Genomic DNA, 18,997 nt, shown 5'->3' on the forward strand with positions numbered 1-18,997 from the left:
TTAAAATTCAATTTTCAAAGTTCAACTCATTTAATGGTTTTAAAATTAAAATGACTTTGGATTAGGAAAGACACTGCCTCTCTTCCTTGGTCACTTAGGTGCCAATAATTAAAATGCTTACATTTCCTATGAATAAAAGGGAAGCACGGTGGTCAGTACTGCTGTTTCACAGCGCCAGACATCTGGGTTCAATTCCTGGCCTTAGGTCACTGTCTGCACGGGTTCTGCATGTTCTCTTCATGTCTACGTGGGTTTCCTCCTGATGCTCCATTTTCCTCCCACACTCCGAAAGGTGTACTGGTTAGATGGATTGGCCAAGCTAAATTCTCCCTCAGTGTACCTAGGGGATCCTCACAGTAATTTTACTGCAGTGTTAACATAAGCCTACTTGTGACACTAATAAATAAACTTAAACTTAAGTAATAATCAGCTGGCATTTAGAACTTTTCTGCTCGGTTTCACAAGTAAACCAAATGTTTTTAATTAAAATTAGAAGGAAGATGCATTCCACCTTTTCTTAATAAGCTTCCTGAGCTTTATAGAATATATTTTAAATGTTGTACAAAAGGTATGTAACACAGGCAGACATGCAGCTTTTGAAATCTGTAATCTAAATTTTCAATAGTTCTGACAAACAATTGAATAGGCTTTGTAAGAGACTGAAAGAGGAGCATTCCATCATAAACACGGTCCAGCATGTTATATTTGATCAGACTGGAGAATCTCCCACGATCAAACAGCCAACTTGCTTTGGGTTAAAAATCCATAACAGAGGACAACTGTTTGGGAAGAAGGTGAGGCTTCCAAGTAACAGCTTTAATGAAAGGCAAAGGAATAATAGCTAAGTTTAATACTACCATTATGAAATGAGATTTTAAATGATTAGTTAATTGACTGTAAAACATTCATTTTGATTTTCCTATCAATTATTTATATTGGTTTCCCATTGTGATCGTCGCTATATGGGTTTTCATCACAAAATACAACAAAAATAGGTTAAATGTAGAATCGCCACAAAATCTACAACACAAAAAAAGGGCCATTTGGTCAATTTTTTTTAATATATAGGTAAACTTGAATGTTAATATTTACCACTTAATTGATTTTTGGGTTGATCCTGTTCAGAACATCGTTGAGCCCCATCCTCACCAATCACAACACAGATCTCCGCTACCTCACAGGCGTTTTTGTTGCTCTTGTGATCTTTGGATTCATCTTGCCACAACTCAGCATGCACTTCACTCTCCTCATCTCTATTTTCAGTCTTTATTGCTGCATCAAGGGAACTCATTGTGATGGCCTTTATTCCGTACTTCTTATACTTCTTAAAATTTTGGTCAGAATCAGGCGGAGTCACTGCAACAATCCTTTGCACTGTTCAATTTCTGTTAGGGGAAAAATATATATTAATGTCTATATTTAGCCTGACTAATTTTGTATTTTAGAGAAAGGAAATATATGACTAAGGTAATAGCTAAAGCTTTTAAGTGTTTGTTTTGGTCTGGTTGGAAAGGCATTGGATTCTTTCAAATGGTTGGGCTTTTCTTCATTTTTATTTTGAGGAAAACTGCACTTTTTACAAACATTATTGCTGTACATCTATGATGTGGATTGCAGTGACAGTTACCAATAATTACTTTTTAGAATAACCTCAACATAATTTCCCTCATATCTTGAGGAATATGATTAGCGTTAGGTTTGGTTAGATTATATTCCACTTCAGAGACTTGAGCACAATATCTAGGCTATTCCTTTAGTTCTGCCTTCTTTTAGTTAAAAGATTAAGTATGGATCTTAAGAATTCCAAAACACTAATTTTGAAGAACAGGGAAGATTTTCTCTCATCTTGTCTAATAATTATATCTCAACCAGCATTGCTAAAACAGGTGATCCGGCTTTACCATTTGGGAGGACCTATCTGGAGAAAATTGATTGCTACATTACAACACTGACTACACTTCAAAAGGTACATTATTGAAATGTGAAGTGCTTTGGGGCATCCTGACATCACAAAACATACTACTCAAATGCAGAATCTTTTCTCTTTTATGTTCAACCATTTTTTGTGCATCAATTCCTTCTGGGATTGGGAAGAGCAAAATGATTTTGTCTACACGCTTGCACCTAGGTCTTCAGAAAAGAGTAAGTAAGGAAAAGTTGAGAAAGGGAGTTTGCATTTATGAAGTATCTTTGCTCATGATATTCAAAGGTCTCAGCATTCATTGCTGCAGCTAACCTTTGCACTGCAAAGTGCAATAAATAGTAATAAGATGAATAACTAAATGATTTGTTTTAGTGAAGTCAGACGTGGGAAAATGTTGGCCAGGGTGCCAAGAGAGGTCTTCTGCTCTTCTTCCAAGTGCCGTGAGATGTCTGCATCCCTCTGAGAAATTAGATAGGGTCTAAGCTGGACATATCTTGAGACAACACCTCGAATAGTGCAACACTTCCTCAGAATTCTACTGAAATGTCAAGGCCATATGCAGTGTTTAATTTTCTGGCGCAGGGCTGAAGTCCATGGCCTTTTGACATGAGGTACAAATTCCACCTTGAACTGGAGACAGAAAATTTCCTCACTCTAATACTCTCTCACTTCAATATTCTAATCATTCATCTAGCCTTTATAATCACTTCTAACATTTGGAAGAGGTGGTCAACTTGAATTTATGAAAATACTCAACATAATCATCTTTAGTCTTCAAGAAACCAAAGGAGGACAAAGTTCAACTAACATGTAAATTTTCATAGGTATAAATGTCCAGGAAATACTTAGATCTAATGTGAACTTTTATTTCATTTAGTACACTAATACAAACAAGTTATGCCACACGAGCACATTTACAGCTGCTCAACAGCTCACTTATAGGACAGTTTACACTCTAAGCTTCAAAGCACCAGAAGATTTGTCAGCTACTTGTCTAATCAAGACAACAACTTTTTATTCCAAGTAATTATTTCCACATTTTTCAAATCAAAGTATATTGGAAATTTTAAAGTACACAGCTGACCACAGTTGACCACAACAGTTCAATGAAGGAAAAGCAACAAAACACTGCTGGCACTAAAATAAAACACAAACACTGGATTTATTCAAAAAATCTTCCAAACCATTTATTTTTGATGAACAAGTTTTGGAAATTTAAAATGTATTAAATAATGACAAATTTTTAGTTCAGTAAAATGCCTAATTGTGAACAAAATGTCCACACCTTCACACCCACATCTGGCGGTTTTCTTCTGACAATTACAAAGCAAGTGTCATTATAAGCTTTGGGCTGCCAAACTATTGATGTCTGCTAGCAATTAAGTCACCCTGGTAATTAATATTTCATAACTTGCTCTAAAGATTAAAACTGCACAAGAATGTGAAATTTGGGCATTATCCATTGTATTGGTTTTATACTTGTTTTATAAATTCAACTTCAAAAGAAACAATGCCAACACTATAGTTAAGAAAGCTCACCAATGCCTCTACTTTCTCAGAAGACTGAGGAAATTTGGCATGTCTGCTATGACTTTTACCAACTTTTACAGATGCACCCTTGCATCAGTTTGGTTTTGTCTCCTGCTCTGTCCAAGATAGCAAGAAGCTCCAAAGCCGAAAGAGAAATTGCTGGAAAATCTCAGCAGTCTGGCAGCATCTGCACGGAGTGAAAAGAGCTATGCTTCAAGTCCAGATGACCCTTTGTCAAAGCTGAGTAAAGGCAAAGCTTTGACAAAGGGTCATCTGGACTCAAAAAGTCACCTCTTCTCTCTCCTTGCAGATGCTGCTAGGCCTGCTGAAATTTTCCTACATTTTCTCTTTTGGTTTCACATTCCAGCATCCACAGTAATTTGCTTTTATCCAGTCAAGAAACTACAAAGGGTTGTGAACGAAGCCCAGTCCATCACTCAAACCAACCTCTCACCCAGTGACACTGTCTACACTTCCCCACCTCGGAAAAGCAGCCAGCATAATTAAGGACCCCACACACCCTAGAAATACTCTCTTCCACCTTCTTTGTCAGGAAAAAGATACAAAAGTCAATTACCAACTGACTGAATTTTCTTCTTCCTTGCTGCCATCAGACTTTTGAACGAGCCTACCTTGTATTAAGTTAATCTTTCTCTACACCTTAGCTATAACTGTAATGCTACATTCTGCACTCCCTCCTTTCCTTCTCTATGTAAGGTGCGCTTTGGCTGTATAATGTTCAAGAAACAAAACTTTTCAGTGTATATTAATACATATGACAATAATAAATCAAATCTCAATAGTACAATTTAGTGCAGCTCTCAGAGGCACATGATGTTTTATTATCAGCGCATACATTGAATTCAAATTTAACACAGTTATCTTCCTTCCAAGAATCCAATTTTAGTGAAGTAGATGCCTTGGGCAATTGTCATCAAAAGTTGCTAAAAACTTATAAAACAATTCAACCTTTCCATGCATCATTTCCAGCTGTTTTTAACTGCTTTGAGGTCAAGGTTTGGTCGCCTTCTTGATACTAATAGTTTGGGGGTTAGAAAATCAATGTGCATTTACTATATAAATAGAAAAACCAATGTGTTCCTGCAATCAGAATTTATGGGGCTACGCAGAAAATTAAAAACAATATCCAGATTACTTCCAGTACCACACGCAAGTACAGAAATAGGAGGATAAAACAAATGAATGCATACCTGGAAAGATGGTACATGAGGGAGGCCTTTAGATTCTTGACATTGGGAACCAGCTCAAGGAGAGACTGAATCTATGCAGGCAAGTTGGGTTGCACCTAATTAGAGGCGGGATTGTGTTTTGTAATGTGTTTTGCTATAATATCAGTGAGGAATACCTGGTGCGCAATATGCGTAGAGATAGCACTATGATAGAAAACATTAGGTGGAGGTCAGAATGAGGGAGAAAGTAATAAAATATAAATCAAAACTATAGCGCATATATACGTGAATGCACAGGAGTATGCTTAACAAGACTGGTGAGTTACAGGCTGAGATCGGCATGTGTTGTGGCGACAACAGAGACAGATCTCAAGGCAGGGCAGGACTGGGTATTAAGTATTCCTGATTGCAAGGTGTTCAGGAAAGTTAGGAAAAGAAGAAAAGGGGCATGAATGGCAGTAATAAGAGCAGTGTCCCTGAGGCTTCACGACAGAATCTATTTGGCTAGAACTATAGGATTACATTGCTGAGTGTCATCTACGGGCCACCAACCACTGGGATGGATATACAGGAATAAAGTGGCATGGAAACTGCAATTTTTTTGGGGGGGGTGCAACTACCCAAGTATCGACATTATGGTTGCAGTGAATAGGACAGAGAGGAGCAAGAGTGTATTCAGGAAAATTTCTGCAGCAGGATATTTTCATTCCAATACGATAGGAGGCACAGCTGGATCTGATTCTTGGAAATGAGGTGGGACAAGTGCATAATGTGTCAGAGGAGAACATTTAGGGGACAGTATTAATTGTATCATAAAGTTTAGACTGAAAGACAAAGAACAATCCAGAGTAAAGATAATTAATTAGTAGAAAGGCAACTTCAATGGAGTAAGACTGGATCAGGGGTAAATAAACACGAGTAAAAGTTTGGCAAGAAAAGCAGTAACTGAAGAGTTGGCTACACTCAAAGAGGAGATAATCAGGCACAGTCATCAACAATGTATATTCCCTTGAAAGGCTAAGGTAGGGTGAATAACAACCTCTGCAAGGCGTGCTGGATCATCAACACAGATGCCATCATCTCACGTGAGAACAGCAAAGAACAAAGAACAACACAGCACAGGAACAGGCTCTTCAAGTCTGCAGTGATCATGTATTCCTAACTAGGCCATCTGTTTTTATCCCTCTATTCCCAGTCTGTTCATATGGCTATCTAGATAAGTCGTAAAAGATCCTAGCGTGTCTGCCTCAACCAGCTTGCTTGGCAGTGCATTCCAGGCCCCCACCACCCTGTGTAAAATGCGCCCCCTGCATATCTGTATTTAACCTTGCCCCCCTTACCTTGAACTTGTGACCCCTTGTGTTTGTCATTTCCGACCTGGGAAGAAGCTTCCAACTGTTCACCCTATCTATGCCCTTCATAATTTTATAAACTTCTATTAGGTTGCCCCCTCAACTTCCGTCTCTCCAGGGAGAACAACCCTAGTTTACTCAATCTCACCTCATAGCTAAGACCCTTCATACCAGGCAACATCCTGGTAAACCTTTTTCTGCACTCTCTCCAAAGTCTCCACGTTCTTCTGGTAGTGTGGCGACCAGAACTGGGTGCAGTATTCCAAACGTGGCTTAACCAACGTTCTATATAACTGCAACATCATATGCCAACTTTTATACTCTATGCCCTGTCAAATAAAGGCAAGCATGCTATATGCCTTCTTCACCACTTTTTCCACCTGTGTTGCCACCTTCAAGGATCTGTGGACTGGCACACCCAGATTCCTCTGTGTCTCTATACTCCTGGTGGTTCTGCCATTTATTGTATAGCTCCCCCTTGCATTAGATCCACCAAAATGCATCACTTCACATTTATCTGGACTAAATTCCATCTGCCATTTCTCCGCCCAATTTTCCAGCTTATCTATATTCTGCTGTATTCTCTGACACTGCTCATCACTATCTGCAACTCCAGCAATCTTTGTGTCATCCTCAAACTTACCAATCAGACCAGTTACATCATTTTCTAAATCATTTATATATATCACAAACAGCAGAGGTCCCAGTGCAGAGCCCTGTGGAACACCTCCAGTCACAGATTTCCAATCAGAAAAAGACCCCTCCACTGCTACCCTCTATCTTCTATGGCTAAGCCAGTTCTGAACCCATCTAACTAGTTCACCCTTGATCCTGTGCGATTTAACCTTTTGCACCAGCCTGCCATGAGGAACCTTATCAAATGCTTTACTAAAATCCATGTAGATGACATCCATGGCCCTTCCCTGGTCCATCATTTTTGTCACCTCTTCAAAAACCTCAACCAAATTTGTGAGGCATGACCTCCCTCGTACAAAACCATGTTGTCTATCGTTAATGAGACTATTCCATTCTAAATGTGTATAGATCCTATCTCTAAGAATTTTCTCCAACAACTGCCCCACCACGGACGTCAAGCTCACTGGCCTGTAATTACCCAGGTTATCCTTGCTACCCTTCTTAAATAACGGGACCATATTTGCTATCCTCCAATCCTCTGGGACCTCATCTGTGTCCAATGAAGAAACAAAGAAAGATTTCTGTTAGAAATCCACCAGATACATGATAAACTTGCAATATGGCCAACATTGTCTACCTGATACGCTGCAGGAAAGGGTGACCTGAGGCATGGTACATCGGGGAGAACATACAGAACCTATGACAACGAGTGAATGAACACTGCTCGACAATCGTCAGGCAAGAGTGTTCTTTTCCTATTGGGGAACACTTCAGCGGTGACGGGCATTCGGCCTCTGACCTTCGGGTAAGCGTTCTCCAACATGGCCTTAAGAACATAAGAACATAAGAAATAGGAGCAGGAGTAGGCCATCTAGCCCTTCGAGCCTGCCCCGCCATTCAATAAGATCATGACTGATCTGTCGTGTCTCAGTTCCACATTCCCGCCCTCTCCCCATAACCCTTAATCCCCTCTCTTATCAAGAACCCATCAACCCGCTTCTTAAAAATATTTAGCGAGGCAGCCTCCACCACTTCAACGGGCAGAGAATTCCAGAGATTCACCACCCTTTGAGTGAAGAAGTTCCTCCTCAACTCCGTTCTAAACCGCCTCCCCTTTATCTTGAGGCTGTGCCCCCTAGTCCTACTGTCTTTTTTGAGCGGGAAGAGTCTCTCCACCTCTATCCTATCCATCCCATTCATCATCTTATACGTCTCAATGAGATCTCCCCTCATTCTTCTAAACTCTAACGAGTACAAGCCTAGTTTATTCAGCCTCTCCTCATAGCTCAATCCCCTCAACTCCGGTATCAGCCTAGTAAACCTCCTCTGCACTCCCTCCAGGGCCAAAATATCCTTGCGCAGATGCGGCGCCCAAAACTGCACACAGTACTCCAGCTGCGGCCTCACCAATGCCTTCACGACACACAACGCAGAGTCGCTGAGCAGAGGCTAATAGCCAAGTTCCGCACATGAGGACAGCCTCAACCGGGATCTTGGGTTCATGTCACACTATCTGTAACCCCCAAGACTTGCCTGGGCTTGCAAAATCTCACTATCCTGGCATCTCTTTAACCTGTGCTTAAACTCTCCACTCATTGTCTAAAACTTTAAGACTTAATTACCCGTAAAGACGCGCATTCCAACCATTATTTTGTAAATTGCGTTTGTATCTTTATATGCCCTGTTTGTGAATAGAACTCCCACTCATCTGATGAAGGGGCAGCGCTCCAAAAGCTTGTGGCTTGTGCTACCAAATAAACCTGTTGGAGTTTAATCTGGTGTTGTGAGACTTCTTATAGGGCGAACAAATCCAGAGATTCTGGATGATCAAAGAGATAGAAATTAAGATGAGGAAGAATAAGTATACTTTCAACAGATATAGGAAATACAATTGAGAGCCATGTTGAAAACAGGAGCTGTTTAAGGGGAGGTGAAAAGGCAAATAAGAAAAAAAGGAGAAAATAAGAGACTAGCAACTAATATAAATGGGAATCACAAAATCTGATTTAGATATATAAATAGTAAAGAGGTGGCAAAAGGAGAAGCAGGGTTTATTTAGGAACCAAAAAGGGGATTTAAGCAGGGAGGCTGAAGGCATAGTGGAGGTATTAAATGAGTACTTTGCACCTGTCTTCACCAAGGAAGGAGATGCTATTCAGGCTATGTTGAAAAAAAAATTAATGCACTCGAAAGCCTTAAAATGCACAGAGAGGAGATAGCACATACCTCCATACTTAAAAATTTACGAAGCACCAAGACTGGGTGAGACACATCCAAGGATACTAAGGAAAGTGAGAATGAAAATTGCAAAGGTACAGGCCATAATTTTTAGTCTTCCTTACACTTGAAGGTATTTGCCAGAGAACCGGGAAATTGCAAATGTTACACCCTTGTTCAAAAAAGGGTACAAAGATAAGCCCAGCAACTACAGGTTCAGTCAATTTAACTTCAGCAGTGGGAAAACTCCTAGAAATAATAATTCAGGACAAAATAACACTCACATGGGCATATGTGGATTCATTCAGCCAACTTGGATTTCTTAAGGGAAAAATTGTGTTTGATTAACTTGCTGGAGTTTTTTGAAAAGATATCAAAGAAATTAAGGAACACAATATTCATGTACGTGGACTTCCAAATTACAGTTGATGTAGTCTGTACAACAGATCTAAGTTAGAGCACATAGAACAAGAGGGAAAATAGCGACATGAATACAAAATTGGTTGGATAACAGGACAAAGCAATAGTTTTTTGGGCTGGAGGGAGACTTGTAGTGGAGTTCCCCAAGGGGCAACACTGGATCCCTTGCTTTTCCTGATATACGTTAATGACGTAGGCCTCAGAGTACCAGGCACAGTTTAAAAGTTTGCAGGTGATATGAGGAGGAGTGCAGAACTTCAGAAGACTGTAGATAGGTTGTAGAACGGTTGGACAGATGGCAGATGAAGTTGATGTTCAATGTGGAGAAACATGAAATGATTCCTTTTGGTGGGAAGAACATGGAGTGACAACATAAAATAAAGGGTACAACTCTATAAGGGGTGCAGGAGCATGTTTATGTGCATGTGCCCATTTACCCAACTGAAATCCTGTAGCCTCTACTGAAACACACAGCACACCTTACAAACTAATGGCAGCCTCACTTCTCAATGGTACACCTCCTGGCTGACTGCAAACATCACCAACTTCAACCTGGTAACTAATCCAGGTACGTAAAGTCCCAGATTTAAAACTTCCATGCTTGACAATGGGCCAGGGGTGGGGTGGCCACTTTCTCCACACAAAGAACAACTCAAATTGTGACTGTGGCCATCCCAAGTCAGACAATTACCCACAGACTAAACTCCTGTCGCAAGCGCTCCATTGGTGGTGGCATCATAAACCAATGTGTCAGCTGAAGCTGTTGAATGGATAACTAACCTTGACGCTGAACCATAAATGTTTCCCCATCCACAAGAATAAAAAAAATTCACATTTTCTTCCAAGAGAGGGCAGTCTTGTATGCTCAGCTCTTCACAGCACTAAGACCACGTACAAATTATGTTCAAATTTGAAGTGATGTTACTTTATGGGGGTTGGTTAGCTCAGATGGCTGGTCTGCGATGCAGACAATGCCAATAGCATGGCTTCAATTCCCATACTGGCTACAGTTATTCATGAAGGCCCTCTCAGCCTTGTCTGAGCTGTGATAATCCTCAGGTTAAATCACCACCAGTCAGTTCTCCTCCTCAAAGGGGAAAACAGCAAATGGTCATCTGGGACTGGAGTGACTTTACCTTTTGGGGGGGTGGCATGGTGGTCAGCACTGCTGCCTCACAGCGCCAGGAACCCAGGTTCAATTCCGGTCTCGGCCGATTGTGGACTTTGCACTTTTTCTCCGCGTCTAAAGGGGCTTCCTCTGGGTGCTCTGGTTTCCTACCATAGTCCAAAGACCTGCAGGTTAGGTGAATTGGTCATGTTAAATTGCCCCTTAGTGTCGGGGGATTGGCAGGGTAAATATGTGGGGTTACGGGAATAGGACCTGGCTGCAGTTGTTGTTGGTGCAGGCTCACTAGGCCAAATGCCCTCCTACACTGTAGGGAGTCTAAGTCTAGTCTATGAGTCTTTGTAGAATAATCTTAATTTATTATAAGCAGCTTTCCCTTTTTATTCTAGCTGCTACTTATGATCAACATTAGACAGTTATTTACCAGAAAATGTCCCATGGCATTGTTCACAGATAGTCTAGAGAACACAGCACGGTTGTGATTTTAATAGTCAACCTGTGCTGTCCCTTTAAGCCAGTGGATGCAAAATCATCAACTGCAGTGATTTTTCTGTGGGCATTTGGAACTGCTGCTAAAGCTGATCAAGGTCATTGGAACATATTTTCTAAAAAGAGACTTACATAAGTGTAATGTCTGCTGTGTTCGATGTGTGCTAGGCATAAAGCATATCTATTTTAAATAATGCTTAATAGTTCTAAAAATCAGATTATTTTCAAAGAAATCATAGAAACCCTACAGTACAGAAAGAGACCATTTGGCCCATCAAGTCTGCACCGACCACAATCCCACCCAGGCCCTACCCCCATGTCCCTTCACATTTTACCCACGAATCCCTCTAATCTACACATCTCAGGACACTAAGGGACAATTTAGTATGGCCAATCAACCTAACCTGCACATCTTTGGACTGTGGGAGGAAACCAGAGCACCCGGAGGAAACCCAAGCTGACACGAGGAGAATGTGCAAACTCCATACAGACAGTAACCCAAGCCAGGAATCGAACCCAGATCCCTGGGGCTGTGAAGCAGCAGTGCTAACCACGGGGCTACTGTGCCACCCAAAAAATTACATTTTAATGTATCAAAAATAAATTCTTCAGTTAAGACAAATCATAATTTAGAAATGCTAATGCTGACACATTGATGAAAGTTCAGTCAATATGAAAATGAATGTCTTATTGGTGTCATTGCCACAAAAAGCTTTCTGGTTGGCAACTCGAAGGAGTAGGTCATTCAGAACTTCAAGCCTGCTCCACTATTCATTATGATCATGGTTGATCATTTTGTCTTCACTTCATGATAAATTAAGGGTAAACTGTTACCTTTCTAATCCTTAATCTAACCTTTACCCATGCTTACATGAGCTTGCTCTTTCAAAGCCCCACGTTTTACCACATTCACCACTGAAGCATACGGCTCTGATCTATTTTCATCATTAGTAGAGTGTTGCCTGGAGTAAATTGTTTCTCATTTCCCTTCCATTGCTCTAAAAAATACAGCCCAACAGCCAATGGTTGGGAACCCATGTGGGCAGTCACAGATACAAGACAACATCTATACTGCATTGTTAGATCACATCTGTAATGTTTCACTTTGTGAATAAATCTAAAATCAAGTAAAACTTGACTTCCGGTCTCCACCTTCACCAACTGGCTGAGAAGAGTTTAATATCCAGTTTCCAAGTTAAATAGACTGTGCATACTCATACTGTTGTGAAATTACACAATATAGTACATATTTATTAATCTGTCTCAATCTTGCTCAAGATTACCAGGGGAAATGCAGAGAAAAACAACAACTTTATAATACTGTTTGCTTGTTGCTAGAACAAATTCTTCTAAATAATAAGAAATTCTGCTGGTGAAGGTTGTTGGGGCTTTGTTATATACCATAAAATCTGTATTAGATGAGGTTGTGCGGCATAAAATAGCATTCCAATCAAATTGCACCTGTCACAAGATGTGACATGTTCTATTTAGCATTCTGGAGACATAGTTCAGCAATCTATTCCAATGGTTCCCAACTGCTGTGCTGTGGTACACCGGCGTGCCATGAGAAGGATGCAAGCGTGCTGCAACTGCCAGCACTGATGCGCACACGACAGTCCATCCGACAAGCCCCAGCCGTTTCCCTCAGCAACCGCCCAGCTCCCACTGTAGCTGCTGATCGAATGCTGCACTCAAGATCCATTTTCTTCTCAACAGCAATTAGCATAGCAACAAACCCTCCAGACCACTGTGATCCCAGATTTCTCCAGCGACTGATCTGGGAATGGACAACTCACTTTTGTCTTAATCAGGAATAGAATTGCACATGATTAATAAAGCAAACAGCGCATCATAGAATCCCTATATTGCAGAAGAGACCATTTGGCCCACTGAATCATCACCGACTCTGCGACAGAGCAGCTTACCCAAGCCCCATTCCATCCCCTTGACCTCACAAGTTTCCCATAGCTAGGTCACCTGACCTACACATCTTGGGACACTAACAGGCAGTCTATCATGGCCACTCCACCTAACCTGGACATCTTTGGACTGTGGGAGGAACCCAGAGCTCCTGGAGGAAATCCGCACAGACACAAGGACAATGTGCAAACTCCATCCAAGTTGCCCAAGGCTGAAATTGAACTCGAGTCCTTGTAGCTATGAAGCAGCAGTTTGTTCAAAATTTTGTTCCTTGAATTAGAAAGGAAGGATTTCAGGAGTGATTACATTTCTTTTAAATTTTTCCACTCTCACTTTCAACCTACGCCCAACTAATTGACTTTTGACCCTGGGGAAAAGGCTCTGATTATCCACTCTATCCAAGCCTGTCACGATCTTGTAAACCTCTATCAAGTCCCTCTTCATCCTCCGACAGTCCAATGAAAACAATTCAAGTTTGCTCAACTTTCTTCATAGTCCATATCCTCCAAACCAGGCAATATCCTGAGTAAATCTCTTCTGCACCAACATCTGGTGGTGACCAGAATTGTACAAAACACTTCAAAGACGGCCTAACCAAAGTCTTACACAGCTGCAACATGATTTTCCAATTCGTATACTCAACGCCCTGACCGATGGAGGCCAGCATGCCATATACCTTCTTAACTACCTTGTCCACCTGGGTTGCCACCTTCAGGGAACTGTGGATCTGCATGCCTAGATCCTTCTGTATGCTAATATTTCTGAGGACTTCACCATATGCTTTCCTTCTGCAGTAGACCTTCAAAACTGCATCACTTCACATCCGTCTGGATTAAATTCCATCTGCTATCTTTCAGCCCAGGTATCCAGCTGATTTATATCCTGCTGTATCCTCTGACAATCCTCCTCATTATCCGCTACTTCTTCAATTTTTATATCATCTGCAAATTTACTAATCAGACCACCTGCATTTTCCTCCAAATCACTTGTATGTATTACAAACAACAGAGGCCCCAGCACTGATCCTTGTGGAATACCGCTCATCACAGACCTTCAGTTAGAAAAGTGCACTTCCACCGGCACTCTGTTTTCTACGCCCAAGCCAGTTTTGTATCCACCTTACCAGCTCACCTCAGATCACATATGACTTCACCTTCTGCCACGAGGAACCTAATCGAAGGCTTTATTAAAGTCCATGTATACAACATCCACTGCCCTGGTCAATTGTTCTTGTCACTTCCTCAAAGAACTCTGTCAAGTTTGAGAGACACAAGCTGCCCTTTACAAAACCATGCATCTATCATTAAGTAGCCTATTCTCTTCCAGGTGTGAGTATATCCTGTCGCCAAGAATCTTCTCCAATAATTTCCCCATCACTGATGTAAGGTTCACAGGCCAGTAATTTCCTGGACTGTTTCTTCCGCCCTTCTTAAATAGAGGAGCAGTACTAGCTATAATCCAATCTTCTGGTATCTCACTGTGGCTAAAGAGGACATAAAGATTTTGGCCAAGGCGATTTCTTCCCTCACCTCACTGTATTCTGGAATAGACCCTATCTGGCTCTGGGGACTTGTTCATCTTAATGTTTTTCAAAATTTCCAATACTTCCTCTCTTTTTATCCCAACATGTCCTGCAATGTCAACACCCTCCTTTGTACACTCACCATCTATCACATCCTTCTCCTTTGTGAATACTGATGCAAAGTACTTGTTAAGGATCTTACCCACCTCCTCATCTGGCTCCACACAAATTCCTCCTACTGTTCTTGAGTGGACCCATCCATTTCTTAGCTATCCCATTCCACTTTATAAATGCATAACAAGCCTTGGGACTCTCCTTAATCCTACCTGCCAAGGACACTGCATTACCCATTTTAATCCTAAGTCCATTTTTAACCTCTTTCCGGCTATCTTTGCATTCCTTAAGAGCCTTGGGTGGCATGGCGGCACAGTGGTTAGCACTGCTGCCTCACAGCACCAGGGACCTTGGTTCGATTCCCGGCTTGGGTCACTGTCTGTGTGCAATCTGCACATTCTCCCCATGCCTGCGCCAGTTTCTTCCAGGTGCTCCCGTTTCCTCCCACAGTCCAAAGATGAGCAGGTTAGGTGGATTGGCCATGCTAAATTGCCCCTTAGTATCGGGGGACCAGCAGGGTAAATGCATATGGTTATGGGGATAGGCGAATAGGTGGCAACTTGATGAGCCAAATGGCCTCCTTCTGCATTCCTAGGATTCTGTGATCATGTGTTTTCAACTTCCTGAAATTTATGCATGCCTCCTCTTTTTTCACTAAGCTCACAATCTCTCTGGTCATCCATGGCTCCTGAATCTTGTCATCTTTATCTTTCATTTTTACAGGGATATACTTGCCTGAATTGTTAACTGACTTTTAAAAGACTCCCACATATCAGATATGGATTTAACCTCGAAAAGAGCCCCCAGAATACATTCCCTAGCTCCTGTCTAATACTGTCGTAGTTAGCCTTGCCCCAGTTTAGTGCTTTCACTCTGGGACTTCTATCCTTTTCCACAAGCGTCTTGAAACTTAGAGCATTGTGATCACTGTTCCCAAAATGGTCCCCCACAGAGATATCAATCACCTGTCCAGTCTCGTTTCCCAGAACCAGGTCTAAGATAGTCCAACTCAGGAAGGGGCCATCTATATACTGCCTCTAGAAGCACGCTTGGACACACTCAACAAACTTTGCCTTGTCCAAGCCCCGGCACTGAAGACTATAGGTCCCAGTCTACATTGGGCAAGTTAAATCGCCCATCACAACTAACCTGTTTGTACATCATCTCATAATCCATATCAGTTCTACCACTTCACACTGGCTGTTGGAAGGTCTGTAGTACAACCCCAACAGTGTGATTGCATCACTCCTGTTCCTGAGCTCTACCCAAACGGCCTTACTGCATGATCCCACCAAGGTGTCCTCCCTTTGCATAGCTGTGATATTCTCCCTAATCAGTAAAGCAACACCTCAACTCTTGTCACCCTCGCTATCTCATCTGAAGCATCTAAATCCTGGAATGCTAAGACGCCAGTCCTGCCCTTCTTTCATTCAGAACTGATCATTACCAGATGCAACTCTCTGAACAGCATTCTCAATATGCACAGCAAAGAACAACAAAGAACAAGGAAAATTACAGCACAGGAACAGGCCCTTCGGTCCTCCAAGCCTGCACCGACCACGCTACCCAACTTAAATGATCACTCCCAGGTATAACCTGGGTGAGGATGCAATCCTTGAAGTATTTTAATTCAAAGCAGAAATGCCATCCTCACATCAACTTCCGGCATTCTGCCCACTCAGATAAAAACCAACAAGTCTGCAACTCAAATCGAAAGGTACTCTTGGGCATTCCTACACTGCGGGAACAAACAGAACAGACTGAGACATAATTAACAATACTGTGCTTTCATCAATAGAAGCGGAAATATGCTGACTGATTTGAGGCTAAGATCAAGGTGATGGAATAAATCATTGAAGCCAAGTAGTCTGCTATTATTAATTATAAAAGGTCAGAGCAAGAAAATGCCAAATGCACAAAAAGCTGCTCAAGTGCAAGTCCAACAGACTGCTAGCTAGGCAGTGTGCCAATGACTACTGATTACAACCTGCCAGAATATCCAGATGTCCTTTGAAACAGCAAACGTCAGGGTATGCATGAAGACGGGATCAAAAATGCAACAAGTCCATCGGCAACAGCAAGGGAGGTCATAACCAACCGCAATAAACATTTGGACCGTAGAAACCATATCTGTCATGGCACAGCTGGATATCGATCCAACATTGGAAGAGCTTAGCAAAGCAACTGAGTTGTCTGACATCGGTAGAGCTGCAATTGCAGATGCGTTATTGAATTCATCAAGCACTGGAAACTATCATGCCTGCAGCATCTGCACAAATTTCTCTGTCCATGTGGGTGGGTGGGTGGGGAGAGAGAGAGAGAGAGAGAGAGAGAGAGAGAGAGAGAGAGAGAGAGAATGCTCCAGGAAATGTATGATGTATGTGAACAAGGCTAACCTCAGCAACTGCAACAGCTGCCACAGCATCAACCTGCTGAGCATTGTGGAGAAACGTACTTGTCTACTTTGCGCTAGTCTGAGTGCAGATCTTGGCTGAACACATCTACACCCATTGTGTTTTCAGAACTAGAACTAGAAGGTCAGAGCAAGAAAATGCCAAATGCACAAAAAGCTACAACCTATGATCGTTTCAGTTCAGCAGTTGCAAGAGAACACAGTGAACAAAAAAAAGAGACCGTTATATAATGCTTTTATCAATCTTATCAAGGCATTCAACCACGCGAGTAGAGACAGTCTACTTAAGCTGCTGGAGAAAACTGGCTAGCCGCTGAAGCTGCTTCATGTGATCTTCTCTTTCCATGACAATATAATGGCTACGGTCAGCAATGATAGAGCAACATCAAAACTATATCTGCAGTGGGTGAAATACTGATACTGTCATATTCTTCACTTTGCTGCAGAGGATATCTACTTACATACCAGAACTGATGGAAAGCTGTTCGGCATTGTCTGCCTGAGATCCACGACAAAGATGAACCAAATCCTTATCAGAGTGTTGCTCTAACCTGCTGATGCCACTCGAACATTCCATCCTGAGGAATACCTGCAGTGGAAAATGGACAGACTCTCTCATGGCTGTGAAGAGTTTGGCTTGATGATCAGCATTATAAGACAGGTGTCATGGTTCAGATTTAGTACTGTTGATAGCTTCGCATATTTAGGCTCCACAATCACCAGCTATCTGACACTTGATGTTGAAATCAATACATGCATCATACACACTTTGCTCACAGCAGTTATGTCCAAGCTGGGTAAGAAAGTGTGAATAGCATCCTGGCTGCAAACACCAAACTGCAAGTATACGAAGCTTGCAGTCTTAGCACACTCCCCTACTGTGACAAGAGCTGGATAAGCTAGACAGGAGGAAAGGCAGGACAGTTTCTGCCTTCACTGTCTCACATGTATCCTCAGCATCCCTTGACCTGACCAGGTCACTAATTCACCTGAAGCATGCTAATTACATCAGCATGCACTTATTTTGCTGAAGTGATGTCTGCATTGACTTGGCCATGTTCATTGGATAGATAATGGCTATATACCTAAAGACATTAAGTGCGGTGGACTGGTTACTGGGCCACGTCTCCTCATGAGGACACCCGCAAGCAAGGTATGAAGAAGGCAGGCACTGACACTGACAACTGGAGACAGCTGCTGGTGGTCAAGACCTCTGGAGGCTGACTTTTCAGAAGGGCATTGAAAGATGGGAACAGGAACAAGAAGCGTAGCTGATTGAGAAGAGGGCCCGGAGAAAACAGAGGACAACAAATCAAGCTCCTTTGCAGCTAGATTTAGCAAGCCTAACTTTATTGAGCACTCATGTTCCCATGCCAGACTAGGCATGGTGTGATCTGTCATGCTCTAGGTTACACGCTCAACTTCACAAGTTGCATAAAAATAAGGAATCAATTTGTATTCAATACAATTTAAAGTTTATCAGAATAACAAATTTTGTTATAAAAATCCATCAAGTCTGACAATTCAGAGTGCTATTGAGGCAATGCAGCTTGAATCATACAGCGCAGAAGAGGCCCATTGACCCATCAAGTCCACATCGACACATTAGAAACATCTGAACTCTCACCTAATCCCAGCTACAAGCACTTACCCATGGCCCTGAATGCTACGATGAGCCAAGTGTTCATTCAGATACTTTTTAAAGGATGTGACACAATTCACGTCTACTACCCTCCCAGGCAATGCATTCCAGACCGTCACCAACCTCTGGGTAAAAAGGTTTTTCCTCATGTCCTCCCTAAACTTCCTCACATTGAACCTATGTCCCCTCAACTAAGGGGACCAGCTGTTCCTTACCCATTGTCCATCTCTCTCATAATGCGGCACGGTAGCACAGTGGTTAGCACTGCTGCTCACAGTTCCAAAGGCCTGGGTTCAATTCCCAGCTTGGGTCACTGTGTGGAGTTTGCACATTCTCCTCGTGTCTGTGTGGGTTTCCTCTGGGTGCTCCGGTTTCCTCCCACAGTCCAAAGATGTGTGGGTTAGGTTGATTGGCCATGCTAAAATTGTCCCCTAGTGTCCTGAGATGCGTAGGTTAGAGGGATTAGTGGGTAAAATATGTAGGGATAAGGGGGGTAGGATTG

At 42.0% G+C, this 18,997-nt stretch overlaps 1 protein-coding gene across 7 annotated transcripts in view; it reads right to left on the reverse strand.

The window, feature by feature from the left end:
- znf618 (zinc finger protein 618) overlaps positions 1-18,997 on the reverse strand; it is a 129,888-nt gene that overhangs the window by 52,429 nt on the left and 58,462 nt on the right. For 4 of the 7 annotated variants that reach the window (XM_080211994.1, XM_080211992.1, XM_080211993.1 and 1 more), the window contains exons 1-2: positions 17,319-17,410; positions 1,093-1,385 (exon numbers count right to left, since the gene is read on the reverse strand). The exons of 1 other annotated variant lie outside the window; for it this stretch is intronic. In XM_080211994.1, coding sequence (XP_080068120.1) covers positions 1,093-1,291 — 199 coding nt within the window. In that variant the 5' untranslated portion in view covers positions 1,292-1,385; positions 17,319-17,410. Of the gene's footprint in view, positions 1-1,092; positions 1,386-17,318; positions 17,443-18,997 lie in introns of those variants that run through there. 2 more of the 7 variants (XM_080211991.1, XM_080211995.1) reach the window with 2 other exon arrangements.

The sequence above is a fragment of the Carcharhinus amblyrhynchos genome, chromosome 25 (assembly GCF_965287045.1).
Source record: "Carcharhinus amblyrhynchos chromosome 25, sCarAmb.v2.hapA, whole genome shotgun sequence".
Classification (NCBI taxonomy): Eukaryota; Metazoa; Chordata; class Chondrichthyes; order Carcharhiniformes; family Carcharhinidae; genus Carcharhinus; species Carcharhinus amblyrhynchos.